The following is a 15878-nucleotide window of genomic DNA, read 5'->3' as shown; positions in this document are numbered from 1 at the left end:
GTTGGTGTCTGGTCCGACCTTGAACCCAGGTTCTCCAGGTCCAGGCTGCGCCTCCTGGAGCAGCGGTCGCCAACCGGTGGGTGGTCCATGAGGTCCGAAAGGTTGGCGACCGCTGTCCTGGGGCACTTAGCCGCACATCTAGCAGCTTGCTGAGGGGATGCGACTTCCTGGATGTGCCATTAGTGACAAGCTCTCGGAACTCCTGCCCTGCCTGTCTGGGTGCACAGTGGACTTTTGCAAGTGGCAGGTGCTCAAGCTCCCCTGAATGGCACAGCCACATGGGCTCGAGGTCGGGATCACTTCTGCCTGGCCTCCCGCTTCTCCCTAAGGACCAGCCTTCAGCTCTTACTGGAGAGAAGAAAGTTCTAGACAAGCCACTTGAGGTAATGAACACACTACCGCTTTCAATGGTGCAACCTCAAGACCATACCGCTGGGGACCCCTTCACAGCCGGGCCAGGAAAGGGCGGCCTGGCTAACCCCTCTAGCACTTTAACCAAGACGTCACCGAAAATTTAAAAAGTAACAAATGTGTTTTTCCCTCTAAACTTTGTTAATCTTCAGAGTTTTCAAATTATTTGTTTTGAAACACCCAATAAGTAAATAGAAGATTAGAATGATCTAACAACAGCATAAACCATGGCTTCCTGGCGCTTCCCTCACCTGGCTGGTCTGAGAGATGCGCCGGGTCCGGTGGTAGAGGGCCATGCTGTCCCCCTCCCGCGTGCGCTCAATTCTCCAGCCCCAAGCCAGCATCGTTTTCAAAGATTCTTTGATTGGCCAGCGATAGATTTCTTTTTCCTACAGACAAAAAGGAGAAAATAAAAGGTGTGGGGGAATATTAAGAATCCAAATTAAAATATTTAATGCTTTGCTCTGAAATTGATTTCATTAAAAAAAGCAAACGATTGAACCCGTGGACACATACAATGGTGTGGTGAGGGCCTGGGGCAGGGGTGGGCAAACTTTTTGACTCGAGGGCCACAATGGGTTCTTAAACTGGACCTGAGGGCCGGAACAAAAGCATGGATGGAGTGTTTGTGTGAAATAATATAAATTCAAAGTAAAGGAGCGGAGGGGAGAGCAAGAGAACCGGATAGAAGAGCCAGATCCGGCCCGCGGGCCGTAGTTTGCCCAAGGCTGGCCTGAGGGCTGGGGGAGAGGACAAGTGGGCTGGAAGAGATTCATGGGGGAAAAGAAGGACCTATGTAATACTTTCAACAACAAAGACTAAAAGAAAAAGTCAAGAAAGATTAAAACACACACACACACACACACACACACACACGACTGACATGTTCATTTAAAAACAAAAAGGAAAGTGAAAATGAAAAGCGTGAGCAGGCCCTGGTTAGACAAATGCTAACGGGACCCTGCTCATCACAACCCAGCGACCCAGCTCCTGACCCCTTCCAGCCGTGGGCAAACTATGGCCCACGGGCCGGATCCGGCTGTTCTATCCGGTTCTCTTGCTCTCCCCTCCGCTCCTTTACTTTGAATTTATATTAGTTCACACAAACACTCCATCCATGCTTTTGTTCCGGCCCTCCGGTCCAGTTTAAGAACCCATTGTGGCCCTCGAGTCAAAAAGTTTGCCCACCCCTGCCTTAGACGGAACTGAAAGGAGAAACAGTCAGAAAAGCGCAGATGAGATGACCCGCGAGCGAAGGCTCTCCTCCCATCGTAATCAAGAGACCTAACTGTCCTCCCTAAGCCCCTGTGTCTCCATCACCTCCCCCACCAACTCACCACCTAGAAGAACTACAAATCCTCCCACCTCACTCTCAAGAAGCTGATTACCCAAAGAACAAAATATATGAGAACTTACAAATAACAATACTAAAAGATCACTTCATTATCTCTCAGCAAGAAACTCTTAGGAATGATAAGAATATTTTCTAAAGTTCTTAAAAATGCAGGAGAGGAACAAAAATCAAAAAGGAACAGAAAAATAATAAGTAGAGAAGAAAATAACCAATTAAATAATGACAGAAATGGGAATAGGGAAAAAAAAGATAAAAGAAACAAAAGAAGCCTTGGAATAAAAGTTAAAGATAGTATAATAAAGTAAAAAAAATTAATAGGAAATTACATAACAAAGAAAATTTTTTGCAAAAAATTAAAACTATATAACCTAAAAAAAACCCTCACCTTTTCAGATAATAGTTTATATGGCTTCATTAATGGTTGAACTTTAGATGAGTCTGAATATGTTTCTCCATAAATCCATCCATTGGCCAACTAATAAAAACAAAAACAAACATCAGAATTGTTTTGCATATATTAATTTTAGAGAGTGTATGTGTGCATGTGTTTAAGTGTGCGCATGATGAAATAAATCTAAAATGAACCAAGATAAGGATTAAGGTTTGAATTTTACCCAGCATAATTTAATATAAAAATTGCCATCCCAGTCAACATTATGCTGAAGAATTCCTGGAACGAATCTTTCCATCCAGAGACTGAAGGCACCCAGTCTTCCTTAAACAGACCAGGGCTGTGGTTTTGTCCATCAGCACTGCCCGAGGAGGCAGCCCCAGCCCATGGCCCCGGTGGCATGCGTCCTGGTGAGACCCCGCCAGTGGCATTGGCCTGGGAGACACTCCTTTGAAGGAGGGAAACTGAAGCAGCGTTTTTTGGGGAGTGTCCTGAACAACGCTACTTTTTGCCCACTCCTATAGCCAGTACTCCTCAACACGTTTGCCCCACGATTTTGCCTGTACAATTTTGCGTATATCTTTTCATGTCTGCCTAGGGAATCTGGGTGACTGGCGGGTGTAGCCCAGCACTGCCTTCTGCAAACTTCATCTCCATCACCTCCTCTACCAACTCACTACCTAGAAGAGCATATAAAACAGACAAGTCTTACCGACTTACTTAGTAAACCAATTAAATTACTCAGTAAGAGCCACGTGTTTATAAAACAAAAAGGGGGTTGGTTAGAGGGAGGAGGACTGGGTGGCAGAGCCAGGATGGAAGTGGAATCAAGTGGAGTGGACAAGGCCACACTGCCGTGTAACAAACATGCTTTGGAGCCTCTGTTGCTTGATTTTCACTTCGCCACATCACTACACACTAATTTAGATTGTGCGTCCTCTCAACTCAGTTTCCCTAACAAGCCTATTTTAACCATCTTCTCTCAAGTTTAACTAGGCTCAAATTAAACGTCACTACTCAGACACAGCAGTTCCTTATACACTCCCAGCCTGTGCAGGACTTACGCCACGGACGGCGACTGCTCTTATCTCATTCAGATTGAATTGTTTTCTGACAACACAAAGTAAACAGATCATCTTGCCATGTAATCTATTTTTAGTGAAATGCATATCTACTTGGTAATAAGAGATACAATCACTAAATTCTGATTAATAATTTTCAATGTTTCATCTAATATAAAATTACACATAAAACTAAAGTTTCTTTAAAAGATTTCCAGAATCACTGCTTTTCCTGAAGCCCCTGATGATTACTTTTTATTCCCACAAACAATGTGTGTTTAGGAATTATATCTATGATTTAATAGATTTTTTAAAAATTTAAAACTGTGGTTTTTATGAACACCAATATTCTTTTTTTTTTTTTTTTTTTTTTTTTTGTTAATCCTTACCCAAGGATATTTTTCCATTGGTTTTTAGAGAGAGTGGAAGGGAGAGGGAGAGAAAGAGAGAAACATCGATGTGAGAGAGACACATTGATTGGCCGCCTCCTGCACTCACCCCAACCAAGGACGGGGAACCTGCAACCAAGGCACATGCCCTTGACCAGAATGGAACCTGGGACCCTTCAGTCGGTGGGCCGACGCTCTATCCACTGAGCCAAACCGGCCAGGGCTGAACACCAATATTCTTATTCGTAAGTGTATCATATGTGCATTAGTGGCAGAGCTAGCTAAGTATTATATTAGCAAGTCATTTAAACGTTCTTTCCTAATCTAGATAAAGCTCTCCCTTTAGCGGAGAAAACTGTGTGGTCAGACCCAGGGGGGCCAGTGCCGCTCGGTGCTGCTCGAGGAGGCCTCTGACCTTACCTTGTCCATGGACCACCTGTCGTGGGAGTGCTCAGCATATTTGTTAATGAAGTATTCCAGCTTCTCAGGAATCGTAATGCTGTGGGAGAAACAGAGAAAGGGCTTGGTGCTCGCCGGATCGCAGGGACTCACATTAATAATTTACTCACAGCCCCTGCATGCTTAAATTGCATTCAATGCATAGCTGTTAAAAAATCTGTTTTAACAAGGTATTACTTTTCCATATGATAGGAACAATGTCATAAAAGTGAAGCAGAGAATGTTCTATCTGCTTATCATATATTGATTCATACTTTAAAATGTCTTAGCATGAGTTAAATATAATATTTATGTGTAGTATAAATAAAAGTAATTAAAATGTATTCAAAGATGAGGACAATAGACCATACCAATTTTAAAAAAAAAAAACCTGAATCAAGATATGGTTAGATGTAACAAGCTTAAAGACACACTTCTCTTCCATATTCATTTTTTTGAAGTTATTCTTTTTTGACTTAAGTCTCTTCTGCAACAACTCTACATGGGTAGAAGACTGCCGAAATCTGACCGGTTACATTATTTAAGTGTACTAAATTTTAAATTAATTTCATACAACGAGTGATGTGCTGATGACTTTAATTATTAATGGTCTATCCCACTGTTCTAATTCTTACTAACACAGAATATAGGGAAACATAACTAACACATGCTTTACGATTTTATAACATTTATTCTTGATTCCTTTTATGTTTAAATAAGTATCTGATCTCTTGAACAGATGCTGAGTGCATGCAATTGATGGACTCGTGAAGATAAAACACATCTATGAATGAAAAATTAAGTATATGTATAATTTTATTCTTTGGTGAATATGACTTACTAATGAAATTAACGTTGAAATAGAATTCTAACTACAACCTGGTGTAGTGAGATGGTTACTGTTCTTTCCCAGCTATTATCAGTCAGTAACTGAATTATGGGATACACACGTACTTCAGGAAAAAGTTACAGAGACAGAAATTATTGAGATTACTGTTTATACTTAATCTGTTACGAAGCCCCCAAAGGGCAAGCCTAGGTAAATTATACATATGCCCAACATTAATTAATTAATTCAATTTAATCAATCGAAACGATGACATTGTCCCGATGTTATTTTAAAATCCTGGATTCTGCTGTATGTTAGCAAACCAGGAACTTACCAAGTAGGAATGTGAACATGTGGTTTACTTGCTCTGGAAGAAGTACTAGGGTCAGTCACGTAAGCCCAATGCTGGGGTGGAGTCTTTTCTCACAGGACTGTCATCAAGTACCAGACATGCACATTTAAGGCGCATTGAGCTGCCCGCACACACTGAGGCCACAGTGACCCAGGAAGGGGACTGGCCAGCTCGGGGCTGCCCAGAAGGCAGCAAGTTAAACTCCAAAGCAAGTTCACAGGGCAGGAGAGTGACTATCGAGGGACGACCCTGTGAATACTGATCTCGCTGAGTGACCAAAGACTCGATGATAATGTGGCCTGAAGAGGCAGCTTTCCTTGCAAATGGGAAACCACGTTCTTACTTGATGACAGTAACAGCAACAGCAGAAGTGCCGAGACTCCAGTCACCCGAGGTACCCAAACATCCTATTTATTGAACGTTTTACGCAATTAAGCCCACAGAAGAAGTTTCACCGCATTGAGTAACATGGTGTCTGTGTTAAGCTGGTCACACTGCCTTCTAACTGTAGACTAACTTTCCCACAAACGCCTTCACTTGATATTCCCATCAACCTCACGCTGCGCTCTATCCGCTGAATGTCAGTGGGACCCTCGGCCTCGCTGCGGTGACCTCACACAAAGGCCAGCTCATGCCGGGGGCATGGAGGCCGAGACCTACACACAGGTTGGCTGCTATTTCAATGAAGATTTGGGGTAAATTTTCAACCAACAATGTAACTGATAGACTGTCTTGATTCTCAGCACTACAGATGCACCGTGTGGTCATAAACAGAGGACCCCGATTCTGTTAGGGGTGCCCTAAAAGGCACAGCTCATCCACTTTGGGTACTCATATAATTGTTATCACTGCCATCCTTTCATGAGGAAAAGGGCCCCCTAGTAAAGATACTGATTCACGGGGGAGGGACGAGAGAAAGTTCACTTCAGCACCTTATCCTTTCAGACTTCACACATCATTTACAACAAAAAGCTGCCACTACAGAAAGAGTCCATACTTTGAGGTTTCCACAGGCTGGGGGTTGAAGTTCCCCTCCGAATCCATGGATGACTGCTTCTCCATCATGCTGACATGGTTTGACTCCATGTAGTCCGGGGGCAGTGCGCCCGCCACCGCACTCAGGCACGGCAGAGCCAGTTTGAAAAGCTCTTGTTCATATTTCTAAGAGGAAATGGAGAACCAAAAAAAAAAAGAAAAGAAATAAATAGTGTGTCACGATTTAGCCAAAGTTGTCCACACGATCACTGTGGAGGACGAGATGCTGAAGGAGAAAAGGTGAATCCCCTGGGCTAACTCGGCTCATCAGCCAATTCTGCCCCAGAAAACAGGCCATTCAGCCTGAAATCCCTGCAAACACGAGAAACGCTGACAGCAACACACTGCAGCTGCAGCCTAAGAAAACACCTTTGCTTCTCTCCAACTGTATTCCTCGATACCTGAAACGATGTGGCTTTGAGTATATGCTAAGTGTATAACGAAGTGGGCAATGTGTCTTTACAACAAAAACCCCGTTTCAGGCAACGAGGACTGTATTTCTCAGTTATGGTCGGTGATGGGGCCGCACATTGTAGAGACCCCACGTGAGGACACCTGCGGAGGGCATTTCAGCGCAAAGACATCAGGATTAGAGCCAAACTAGAGGGAAACACAGGAAACATGTATCACCGAACTTTCTGGTACATAAATTACATGATTCATTAAATTTGTATTTACAGATTTTTTTAAAAAATCAAAAATAGTCATTTAAATCAGATCTCACTTTAGCCATTCAACTTTAATGTTGTAAATTCTTCTAAAAATGTCTCGTACATATTCTTTTAAAAGGACTCTATAATTCAGCAAGAAAAATTATCAAGAAGTCACTGCTAAATGAAGTCACACGAACTTTACCCTACTAGGAGGCAAACTCTGGCTATCTGGGGAAGTCTCATCAAGTCTCATCAAGTCTATCAGGGAAGACAAAATAACTGTGATCAAGAATGTAAGCACAACTGTACACAGCATGGTGTCTACTTTTCTCTCATGTGTGACTATCCATTCTGAAGGAATATGGATTATTCATTATAAATATGGGACTCTGAGGGGCTGTCTGAGTAGAAGGGCTTAAATGTCCATAAGCAGCAAGTGGACAGTCAGTAGACCACTGGAATGTTATTACTCCAGGAGATTTCATATAGTATATTTTCATACTTGATATAATTTCTTCAGGTTTTATACGATTGGGGCGGTAACTTAGGGGAGTTTGAGCCCAAATAAGACCAAATACAACAGAAACGTTATCAACCATGTGCATGATTTCCTAAAACGCTTAGCCATTTTAAATCCAGAAAATGTTATGATCGCAAAGACATGGTGCCACAGCAATTATGAAAAGTCCTTATGAATTTCTTTTTTAACATTTGCTATAAATTCAGGAAAAAAAAAACAGAAAAAACTATAAATCTTATCAAGAACTTACGGCTTTAATTATTTTATCACACAAATAAGCTCACAAAATATTAAGTTACCTTTTGAGACAGGGCATCAAAAATGCCCCAGAACAATTTTCTTGATAAATGGAGTTCTTCCTCTGAGGCAGCTCCGAAGCTCCCCCACCCGCCCGGCAGGCAGTAGTACTTCCAGCACCGCTCATAATGGTTCGTCAGCAGCTACCGGAAACAATGACAAAGGCAGTGAGCCTAAGACCCCTTCGATACTTTTTCCTTTTCTTCCCACGTGGCATTCTGATACCAGGGAACAAGGTAAACAGGACCAAAACTGCTCGAGCCACCTGAATTCTTCTGGGTGACCTTGTTCCATGTCTGTTTCAAACGTAACAGTGGTGACAGCATAGAGAGATCTGTGGACCAATTTTACAAACCACTCACCTTGCACATTCTTTATGAGGCTGTTGGATTGTCTATGCATCTCTGCGTTCTACGTTAGTGCCCATCACTTACCTCCTCACAGTTTGATGAACTGGGATCCCCTGGACTCCGTGCGTATAACAAAGGGACGGACGTCAGGGTGACCTGAGCACAAACATCCCCAGGATAGGGGACCTAAAATGTGCCTTTTGAGGGAACTGCACCCCTGAACATTTGTGCTTCCTTTCTGCGACCCTTCACCCCACACTCTGTGATGTGATGTCTCTAAGTAACCCCCAAACTGCCCACTTCCATCATTTCTTTAAGTATATTTTCAATTTATTATCTTACTGAGTGTCTATGTAGCTTATCAAGTTTTCCTCTAAATATTTTATTTGTTTAGAACTAAATTGGAAATTCAAATTATAGCATCTTCCAATTTTTTGGTAGTTCTTTGGATAATGTGTCCTTGATCTATAAACTAAAAAATATTCACAATTATTTAACAAGTTAATAAAATGATGCTTATGAATCAACTAAAAATTTTTGGATTGTGCCCTGGCTGGATGGCTCGGTTTGTTGGAGCGTCGTCCTGTACACCAAAAAGATTGCAGGTTTGGTCATCCATGAAGAGAATAATAACCAGAGCAGAGAGAATGCAGTGACTTCTCTATCCTCCGTGACAAACCGTAACGGCTATACAGAAAGGTTACCTTCCAACCTTATGCCACGACAACTGGAAACCAGCATTAGATTGCCAACTTAGAACCGCTGTTTTCAAAGCCACTCCTCATCCCGTGAGGCTGCTGACGTGCTAGGCCAGGCCTGTCACCGTGTTTCCAGCCTGAGAATTTCTTGGCTCATCTTTTTCGTGTGGCCCGTTTGTTCCCACTGATTTCCATTTCCACTGACTTACAGTAAATCAATCTTGGGATTTCTGTGGCCTTTTATTGCTTGTATATTTTAGGTTGATACACACAGATCTATAGTTATATGCCCATTTCATCAACTGGAAGAAATCTTCCAACATCAGACACCAAACATGACATTTCTAAGAGACGTACGTACAGGTTGTAACAAGAAACAGTCAGAGGACCCAGTAGTAATATAACTATGAACGTGTCTCATCTTTACCTTAAGGGGCATCTTTGCATGCTCATTTAACAGCGGAACATCAAACACGAACCTTCTGAGTAAGTGCTGCATCATAGAAGGTCTCAGTTGCCTGGTGGAACAAAGCTGATTTTAATAATGGAGTAAACGATCTAAACTAAGTAGATAATTCATTTGACTAAATTAAATATGCCAAGAACCTGTACCTATACCTCTCTTCAGAGGATGTTAATTTTAGGTGTTCCCAATGCAAAGATTAACCAATGGTTACACAGTGAGTAAGAGGTTCCATTTGCACCTTGTCTCCACTCTGATCTGAAGACTGATCCCTCTTTCCCACAGGACACGCTTTTTCTTTGCTCCCTCCCTTCCTAACACGACTTAGTAATGTGTCTTCCCTCACTCCCATGAGTGGAAGGGTCTCCAGTGACCAGATGGGAAGCAGAAAGACGAGCGAATGAGGAGCAGGAGGGAGAAAAGGGCTGAGACGGAACTTCTGCCAGAGGATGATGGAAAGGTGGACGTGGAGGACATCAGCCCTCTACTGTCAGGCAACCTTGAAGCTCCTACCCATTTAATATGTAGACAAATCTGTGAGTCACGTATTCCATTTTATAGAATTTTAGCCTCAGGGAAGTGATAGAACTGATCTCCTAATTTTTCACCTCCCCGAGTCCCGTCTGGCTTCCAAACCCCTACACCCCACTGTGAGTGGAAACCTTCCCTTCGCAGTGTACTATTAGCTGCAAGCCTGCACCTCCAGGAGCTCCTGTCCAATGAGAAAGAAGCCTCCATCCTCATCAGGGGCCTGAGAAGTTGTCCCTTTCACCGTCAGAACTCCAGAGGGAGGAGACAGATGGTTCTGGTTTTCGTGGGGAAGGCATCTGAACACCTCTCCCTACAGGAAGTGGTTTTCCAGCTGGAGGGAAGAGCCAGCCTTCCTCACTGCCACCCATCAGTAATGCTTTAATATTACTAGTATACCGAATCATTCTCTATATTTAGTAAGGACCTCTTTCTCTTCTATTCTGGAAGAATCAAAAGGGGAGAATCTATTAGTCTTACACTGAAGTGGCCAGGGACTCCTCACACCACCACCTCGCCCCTAGCATCCAGAACAGCACAACTGGTCCAACATTACATCCAATGGCTAGATACCCTTGAGAGGTTTGGGGAACACTCCTAAACTTAGCGCATACCTTAGTACAAGGACTACCTACTAGAAATTAATTTTTTGGTACAGAAGTTGTTTCCAAAATTCGTAACCATTTGTAGAGGGCCACATAGTAAATAAATTCTCTTTCTGAAAGAAGGAGAGACTGGATAAAGTTAGTTCCCACTCACCCACAAATGGAGAGCAAACAAACTTCTATGGAATCCCGCTGAGCTTTGGTCAGTGAGCAGCCCTTAGAAAGTCTGTACACGGTATGAAGCAACGAGTCGATGAGGGAAGCGTGGTGCTCGGTGCCAGCAAAAAGAGGAGCACATCTTGTTAACAAAGGCAACACGGCTGTGCAGAGGTACCGATTGAGGGCCAAGGCCATGTCCGTAGCACTCAGCGCAGCCTGAAAAGGAATTGGAGAGGAGAAGGTCATTTGTGTTTGGGGAATCAATAGGTTGACATGTAATTTCGCTATCTAAAAAATGACAAAAAAGTGAAAATGTATACCTTTAAATGTGATTCCTATGATTTTTACCACTAAAAACCATCAGCTTCAATTGCTTATCAATAGATAAAAAATAAATGAAGTATTATCTCCTCCAAGAGCCCAAGAGCCAAGAGGCTCATATTCTATAATAAAATATCAATAGCAGGAGAAATGGAAGATAAAGACACTAATGATATCAAAGAATATGAGTACTTTGCTAGGAGAAGAAAGAGAAAAGAGCTTATTCTCAAAATATATTTCATCTTCATACATTCTCTCTGAATTCTACTTATTAATACTGTTTCTATTTCTGTTCATGTCCACCAGCATCATTATTATGCTAACTCAGAATTTCATGTGAACACACCCAAAGGAAAAAAAATGAAGTTTCATTTTTATGATTCTCCTCTCATGGCATTAATGAAATCCCTATTGTCAACTAACAATCTATCGCCTTCTAAAATCAAGAAGACACATTTAGCTGAGGATGAAAGGAGGTGTTATAAAACTCCTGGACAATAAGCTACAGCTTATTCCACAAAGTTTCAAGCAGCAGTAAATAACACTGATGATGACAGAGTCTCAATGGGGCCACTGGGTACATGGGGCAGATCTTAACCTATCTGTACGTCAACATGAAGACACCAGGATAACATCATAAGTACATAACTCAGCAATGTCCATCAAACCTTCTTAATACTTGAACTGTTTTATTGAGAATAACTGTTTAGGTCAACTTAGAGGTTATCATGAGCCACAGTGCCTCCCAAATTAGGCTTTCGATGAGTTTCTTATTGTCTTCCATTGCACCTGATTAGAATCCTTATCTTATTCTTGAGTCTGAGTCTTCTCTACTATTCAATGAATTCCTTGAGGAAATAGTCTACTTTGTTATCTGTTTACACACCGCTTGCCTAAATATATAATAGGTACTCAATAAACATTTGGTGACAATAAATGAATAAATATGCCTATGAAAAAAGTATCACAAGCCAGAGACTGGAGAGTCACAATCCAGGAAGCCAGGAGTTCAAGTCATTACCGTGTCTAAGGAAGCAGCAGCCCGGAGATCTGGCAGAAAGCCAACCTCCAGAAGGTGGAGGAGGAAATCCTGAACCTCAATTCCATAGACCCTGTCAAGGAACAAAACCATGGCTGCCTTGTGATCTGGGCAAAACCCCGCAGACATGTCAGGCTCCACCACATTCCCATCTAAAAGAGAGAAGGTGACAGGTTGTAGTCAATGGTCATGCCATTTGAGAGACAGAATACAAACGTCTACTTTCCAGCCCCCTCATGCTTTAAGCCAAGTTATCTGCTGAGTGGTTTTCTGTTATTCTGTTGAACAAGCTAATGCTGGCAACTGGCTCAGGGCATATGACAGTGCAATTTAAATCCCAGTCACGGAAATGTTATTTGGTATATCCATTTGTTAACAATGTGATAAGGACATAGCATTCATTATGCTAGATACTGAGAAGAAAAAAAGAAGGTATCCAAATCCACATTGTAAAACCAGGAGTAAATACCATGAAAAGTTAAAACATAAAACAAGGTTTCCCTCTTTTCAATAATGGGAGCCTCTTTTACATGTTACTAAAACTTACTAACCACTATGTGATACTCTCGATACACTTATATGTTTGTAGGATAATTACAAAATGATGAAACAATTCAATGAAATATATTTCATGAACATAATTAGAATTAACATTTAAAACCTATCTGAGCGTCATATTATTTTCTCTATCAACAACCAGTGTTGATGTCTATATAAATTACTAAATCCTTTATTTTAACTCCATAGGTTCATAGGTTGGGGACCATAATATTAGGAATTATGGGATCACGTGTCAATTTAAATTATTGGGAAAATGATGTCCTCTCTGTTTGGCCATGTGATGATTATGCCAACTGCTGCTCATAACCCACCACGAGATTCCACAAAGAATATCACGGAATCTTTAATGATGATGCAATGTCAAAGCAAGAAGAACCCAGGGAAAGACGACAGAAGATACTGACCACAACATCCCAAAGAACAGTTGCAACTTTTTTGTTTTCATTCATAGTCAATGAATGAATTTGATATTTACATAATGAAAATAAACAAATAACAATGTTTTAAGAAAAATCAGATTAAAGACTAAGGTTGTATACCTATTAATTTGCAAATTTAGCTCTAAACCAAGTAAAATTGGATTTAAAATCCAGCCAATCCCTAGTGTTAAATCAGTGTGGTATAATTTTTTTTTCCTTTTTAAAAAATAGGTTTTTATTTATTGACTTGAGAGAGAGAGGAAGGGGGAGAGAGAGAGAGAGAAACATCGATTCGATTTGTTGTTGCACTCACTTATGCATTCATTGGTTGATTCTTGTATGTGCCCTGGCCTGTGATGAAACCCTCAACCTTAGCATATCAGGACGATGCTCTAATCAACTGAGCTACCTGCCAGTGCCTGTAATTTTCTATTAAAAGCCTATAGGAAATTCCTGTTCAAGTCTCATAAAAAGCACATGATACGAAATTTAAATGTATCAGGTTCTACTATTTTAACATATGGTTGCGCCTAACTCACAGATCCTAAGATAAGAAATGGTGAGTAATTCACAGATCCTAGGATAAGACTTTGGTTTTAAACACTCATTCATTTAAGGAGTGACAATGGCATCCATCTGGGACCCAGAGCTCAGTGGCTATGTCTGTTCACTGGCTCCCCCGACACAGACAACAAAGCCGATGAACGGCCTCCTCTGCTAACTGGAATGCGGAGGCCTGGGCATTGGCTTTACATTAACCCTGGGGACTTGCAGGGTTCATCCGCCTGAAGTCACCTCCTGGACCTTGGTCCAGCCTTCCTGGGCCCAGAGCTGCGGGAGCAGCATCTCTTTCCGAGACCATGTACTGCCTTCAGGTCTCTGAGCCCCTCCCCCTTTCACTGTTACATGGCCACACTCCGTTCTGGAACAAGTGTGCTCAAAAAGTTTGAGACAGGCCTGGGCTAGTCCGAGGGACCTCACCTTTGGCTATTGCAGGCATCTGGAAAGTGATGCTGATCACACCCACCAAATCTCCCAGTGGAATCAGGGACCTCAAAATTGATCTGATCCTGATGGCTTCCCCCTTCCCAGCATGAATCAACTACAGGAAGAGAACAAAGGAACATTAGATTCACTTTGTGAAATCGATGCTATAATTCTGCCTACAAACTTGAAGTACAGAATCGCGTTTAAATCACTTTCTTTTATGGATATGCATGAAGTTAGACCCGGCTCAGAAACGGTTGTTTCGGGCTTACAGATGATATTTCCCTGCCCACAGTCTCCTCTGACATGGGCGCACTATGCCGAGGCCAGCGGCCTGCAGTGTTATTTTTAAGAAGCAGGCGGCCACCGCTACCAGCTACGGTGTCTTCACACAGAGGAGCCAGGGTGCCGCTCCGGGCCCCAGGAACTTACATGCATTTCAGGAGCACAACGTCCTAACAGGTCGATCAAAGCCGCGTAGAAGGTCATGATGGCGTTCCCCATGTGGATGGTGTTGTCCTCCTCCGCTGTGTCACTGTCATGGATCATTCCAGAGAAACAGAAGCAAATCAAATGGGAGGATGACGTGACATTTCTGGCTTATTACATGTTCTCAGGGGACAGGGGCCACTAGGTAATTCATTCTGATGCTTTCCATGTCTGTGTTTAATTCACAGCTGGACATTTTAAAGCAAAATGACAATGCATTAAAGACCAGATTTGAGATGCTATCACCAAGAACACCCTTGTGAGAATGTGAATATTAAGATCCTTTCAAGAAGGGGGGAAAAAAGAATTGCTAATTTGATGATTCTGCTCAATTTGTAGTGGCAGCTAGCTCATTAACAAGCAAGGTAATAGATGGAAGGACTTGGTATATTTAGAAAACTTTTGTGACTAGATACGTTTAGAGAAAGGGTGACACAGATCTGTCCCATAAGGTCACATATACAGGGTGGCCAGTACAGAGTTTTCCCCAGAGTAAGAACCTTATAAACAGGATCTCAGTTACCCACTCACCTCTTACCCACCAACCCACTCCCAGTAATCCGGCATGTCCCCCTCCCCCTCCGTGAGACAAACATAAACATTTCATCGTCTCACTGAGGAGAGACAAATCTGGATGGACCTGGGAGAGCAAGGCATTCCTCCTTTGGCAGCTCAGCAGTCCGCTGTGTCCGCTGCGTCGGCTGGACTCAGAGGTCTGACCAGGGACAGCGAGGCTGCACTGGCCCCACCTTTCCTGGCATGCAAGGCTGTTCCCAGGGCCCTAGAGGGCACTCCCACTGGTGTACTTTCTGCAACTTGGAGAAACTGAGGGCCCTCCTGCCTCGGTGGCTGACTGAGAAGTGCAGACCCTCCCGGTCTGGAGCCCAGCCATGGTGGACAGAACTCTGCCGGGCTGTCCGTGCAGCAGGGTCGGCAGGACGTCTGTGCTTGAACCTGCCTCCAATAGGCCCCGTGCTGTTTCTCCTCCAGGAGTGGGGATCACGAGCCTAGCAGGGCTGCCACCACCCAGAGTAAAACAATCGGAGCGGCAGCGGGATTAAAGCATGCCCATCGCTGACGCTAAGTACCCACAACCTGCACATGTCCGGCCAAATGGAAGGCGGTCGCTGCCCCCGCCATCACTCCTAGCATGATGACACCCCCTCTTCTGGACTAAGTCCCCCCATTATCTTCCTAAAGGTCTCTTCCTCATTCATTATTGTCGCGAAACCTCATTCTAGCTGCTTCCCCTGACCTCGACTCCAGGTTCGAAGGCTTGCTGCCATCACCGTAAGAAGGAAGTTTACCAGAGTCCCTGGGAGAAGTCTCCACGTACAGCCTCCCACAACCTGAGGTCCTCACTCCAGCCACGTCCTCCTCGGGTCTCTGTTCATTCGGCCTGGTCCAGCAGCCCCTCATCCCTCCCCCACATCTAACAAACTTGGTCTCCAAGGGGAGAAATCAGCAGTTACATTGAAATTAACAGATTGCAAATTGTATTTTGTAAAAGTTCAAGTCAAGCAGCACAA

General features: G+C 43.0%; 1 protein-coding gene across 1 annotated transcript in view; it reads right to left on the bottom strand.

The window, feature by feature from the left end:
• RYR2 (ryanodine receptor 2) overlaps positions 1-15878 on the bottom strand; it is a 203519-nt gene that overhangs the window by 78273 nt on the left and 109368 nt on the right. Inside the window, exons 47-56 of the mRNA XM_080651042.1 lie at positions 14293-14395; positions 13855-13975; positions 11876-12045; positions 10529-10749; positions 9206-9296; positions 7733-7873; positions 6223-6386; positions 4027-4105; positions 2151-2240; positions 663-800 (exon numbers count right to left, since the gene is read on the bottom strand). Of these exons, the coding sequence (XP_080507168.1) occupies positions 663-800; positions 2151-2240; positions 4027-4105; positions 6223-6386; positions 7733-7873; positions 9206-9296; positions 10529-10749; positions 11876-12045; positions 13855-13975; positions 14293-14395 (1318 nt within the window). The remainder of the gene's footprint in view (positions 1-662; positions 801-2150; positions 2241-4026; positions 4106-6222; positions 6387-7732; positions 7874-9205; positions 9297-10528; positions 10750-11875; positions 12046-13854; positions 13976-14292; positions 14396-15878) is intronic.

This window comes from Plecotus auritus (genome assembly GCF_963455305.1).
Source record: "Plecotus auritus genome assembly, chromosome: 14".
In the NCBI taxonomy this organism is placed as follows: domain Eukaryota; kingdom Metazoa; phylum Chordata; class Mammalia; order Chiroptera; family Vespertilionidae; genus Plecotus; species Plecotus auritus.
The sequence above is the reverse complement of the archived record's forward strand: the minus strand, read 5'-3'. Positions and strand labels throughout refer to the sequence as shown.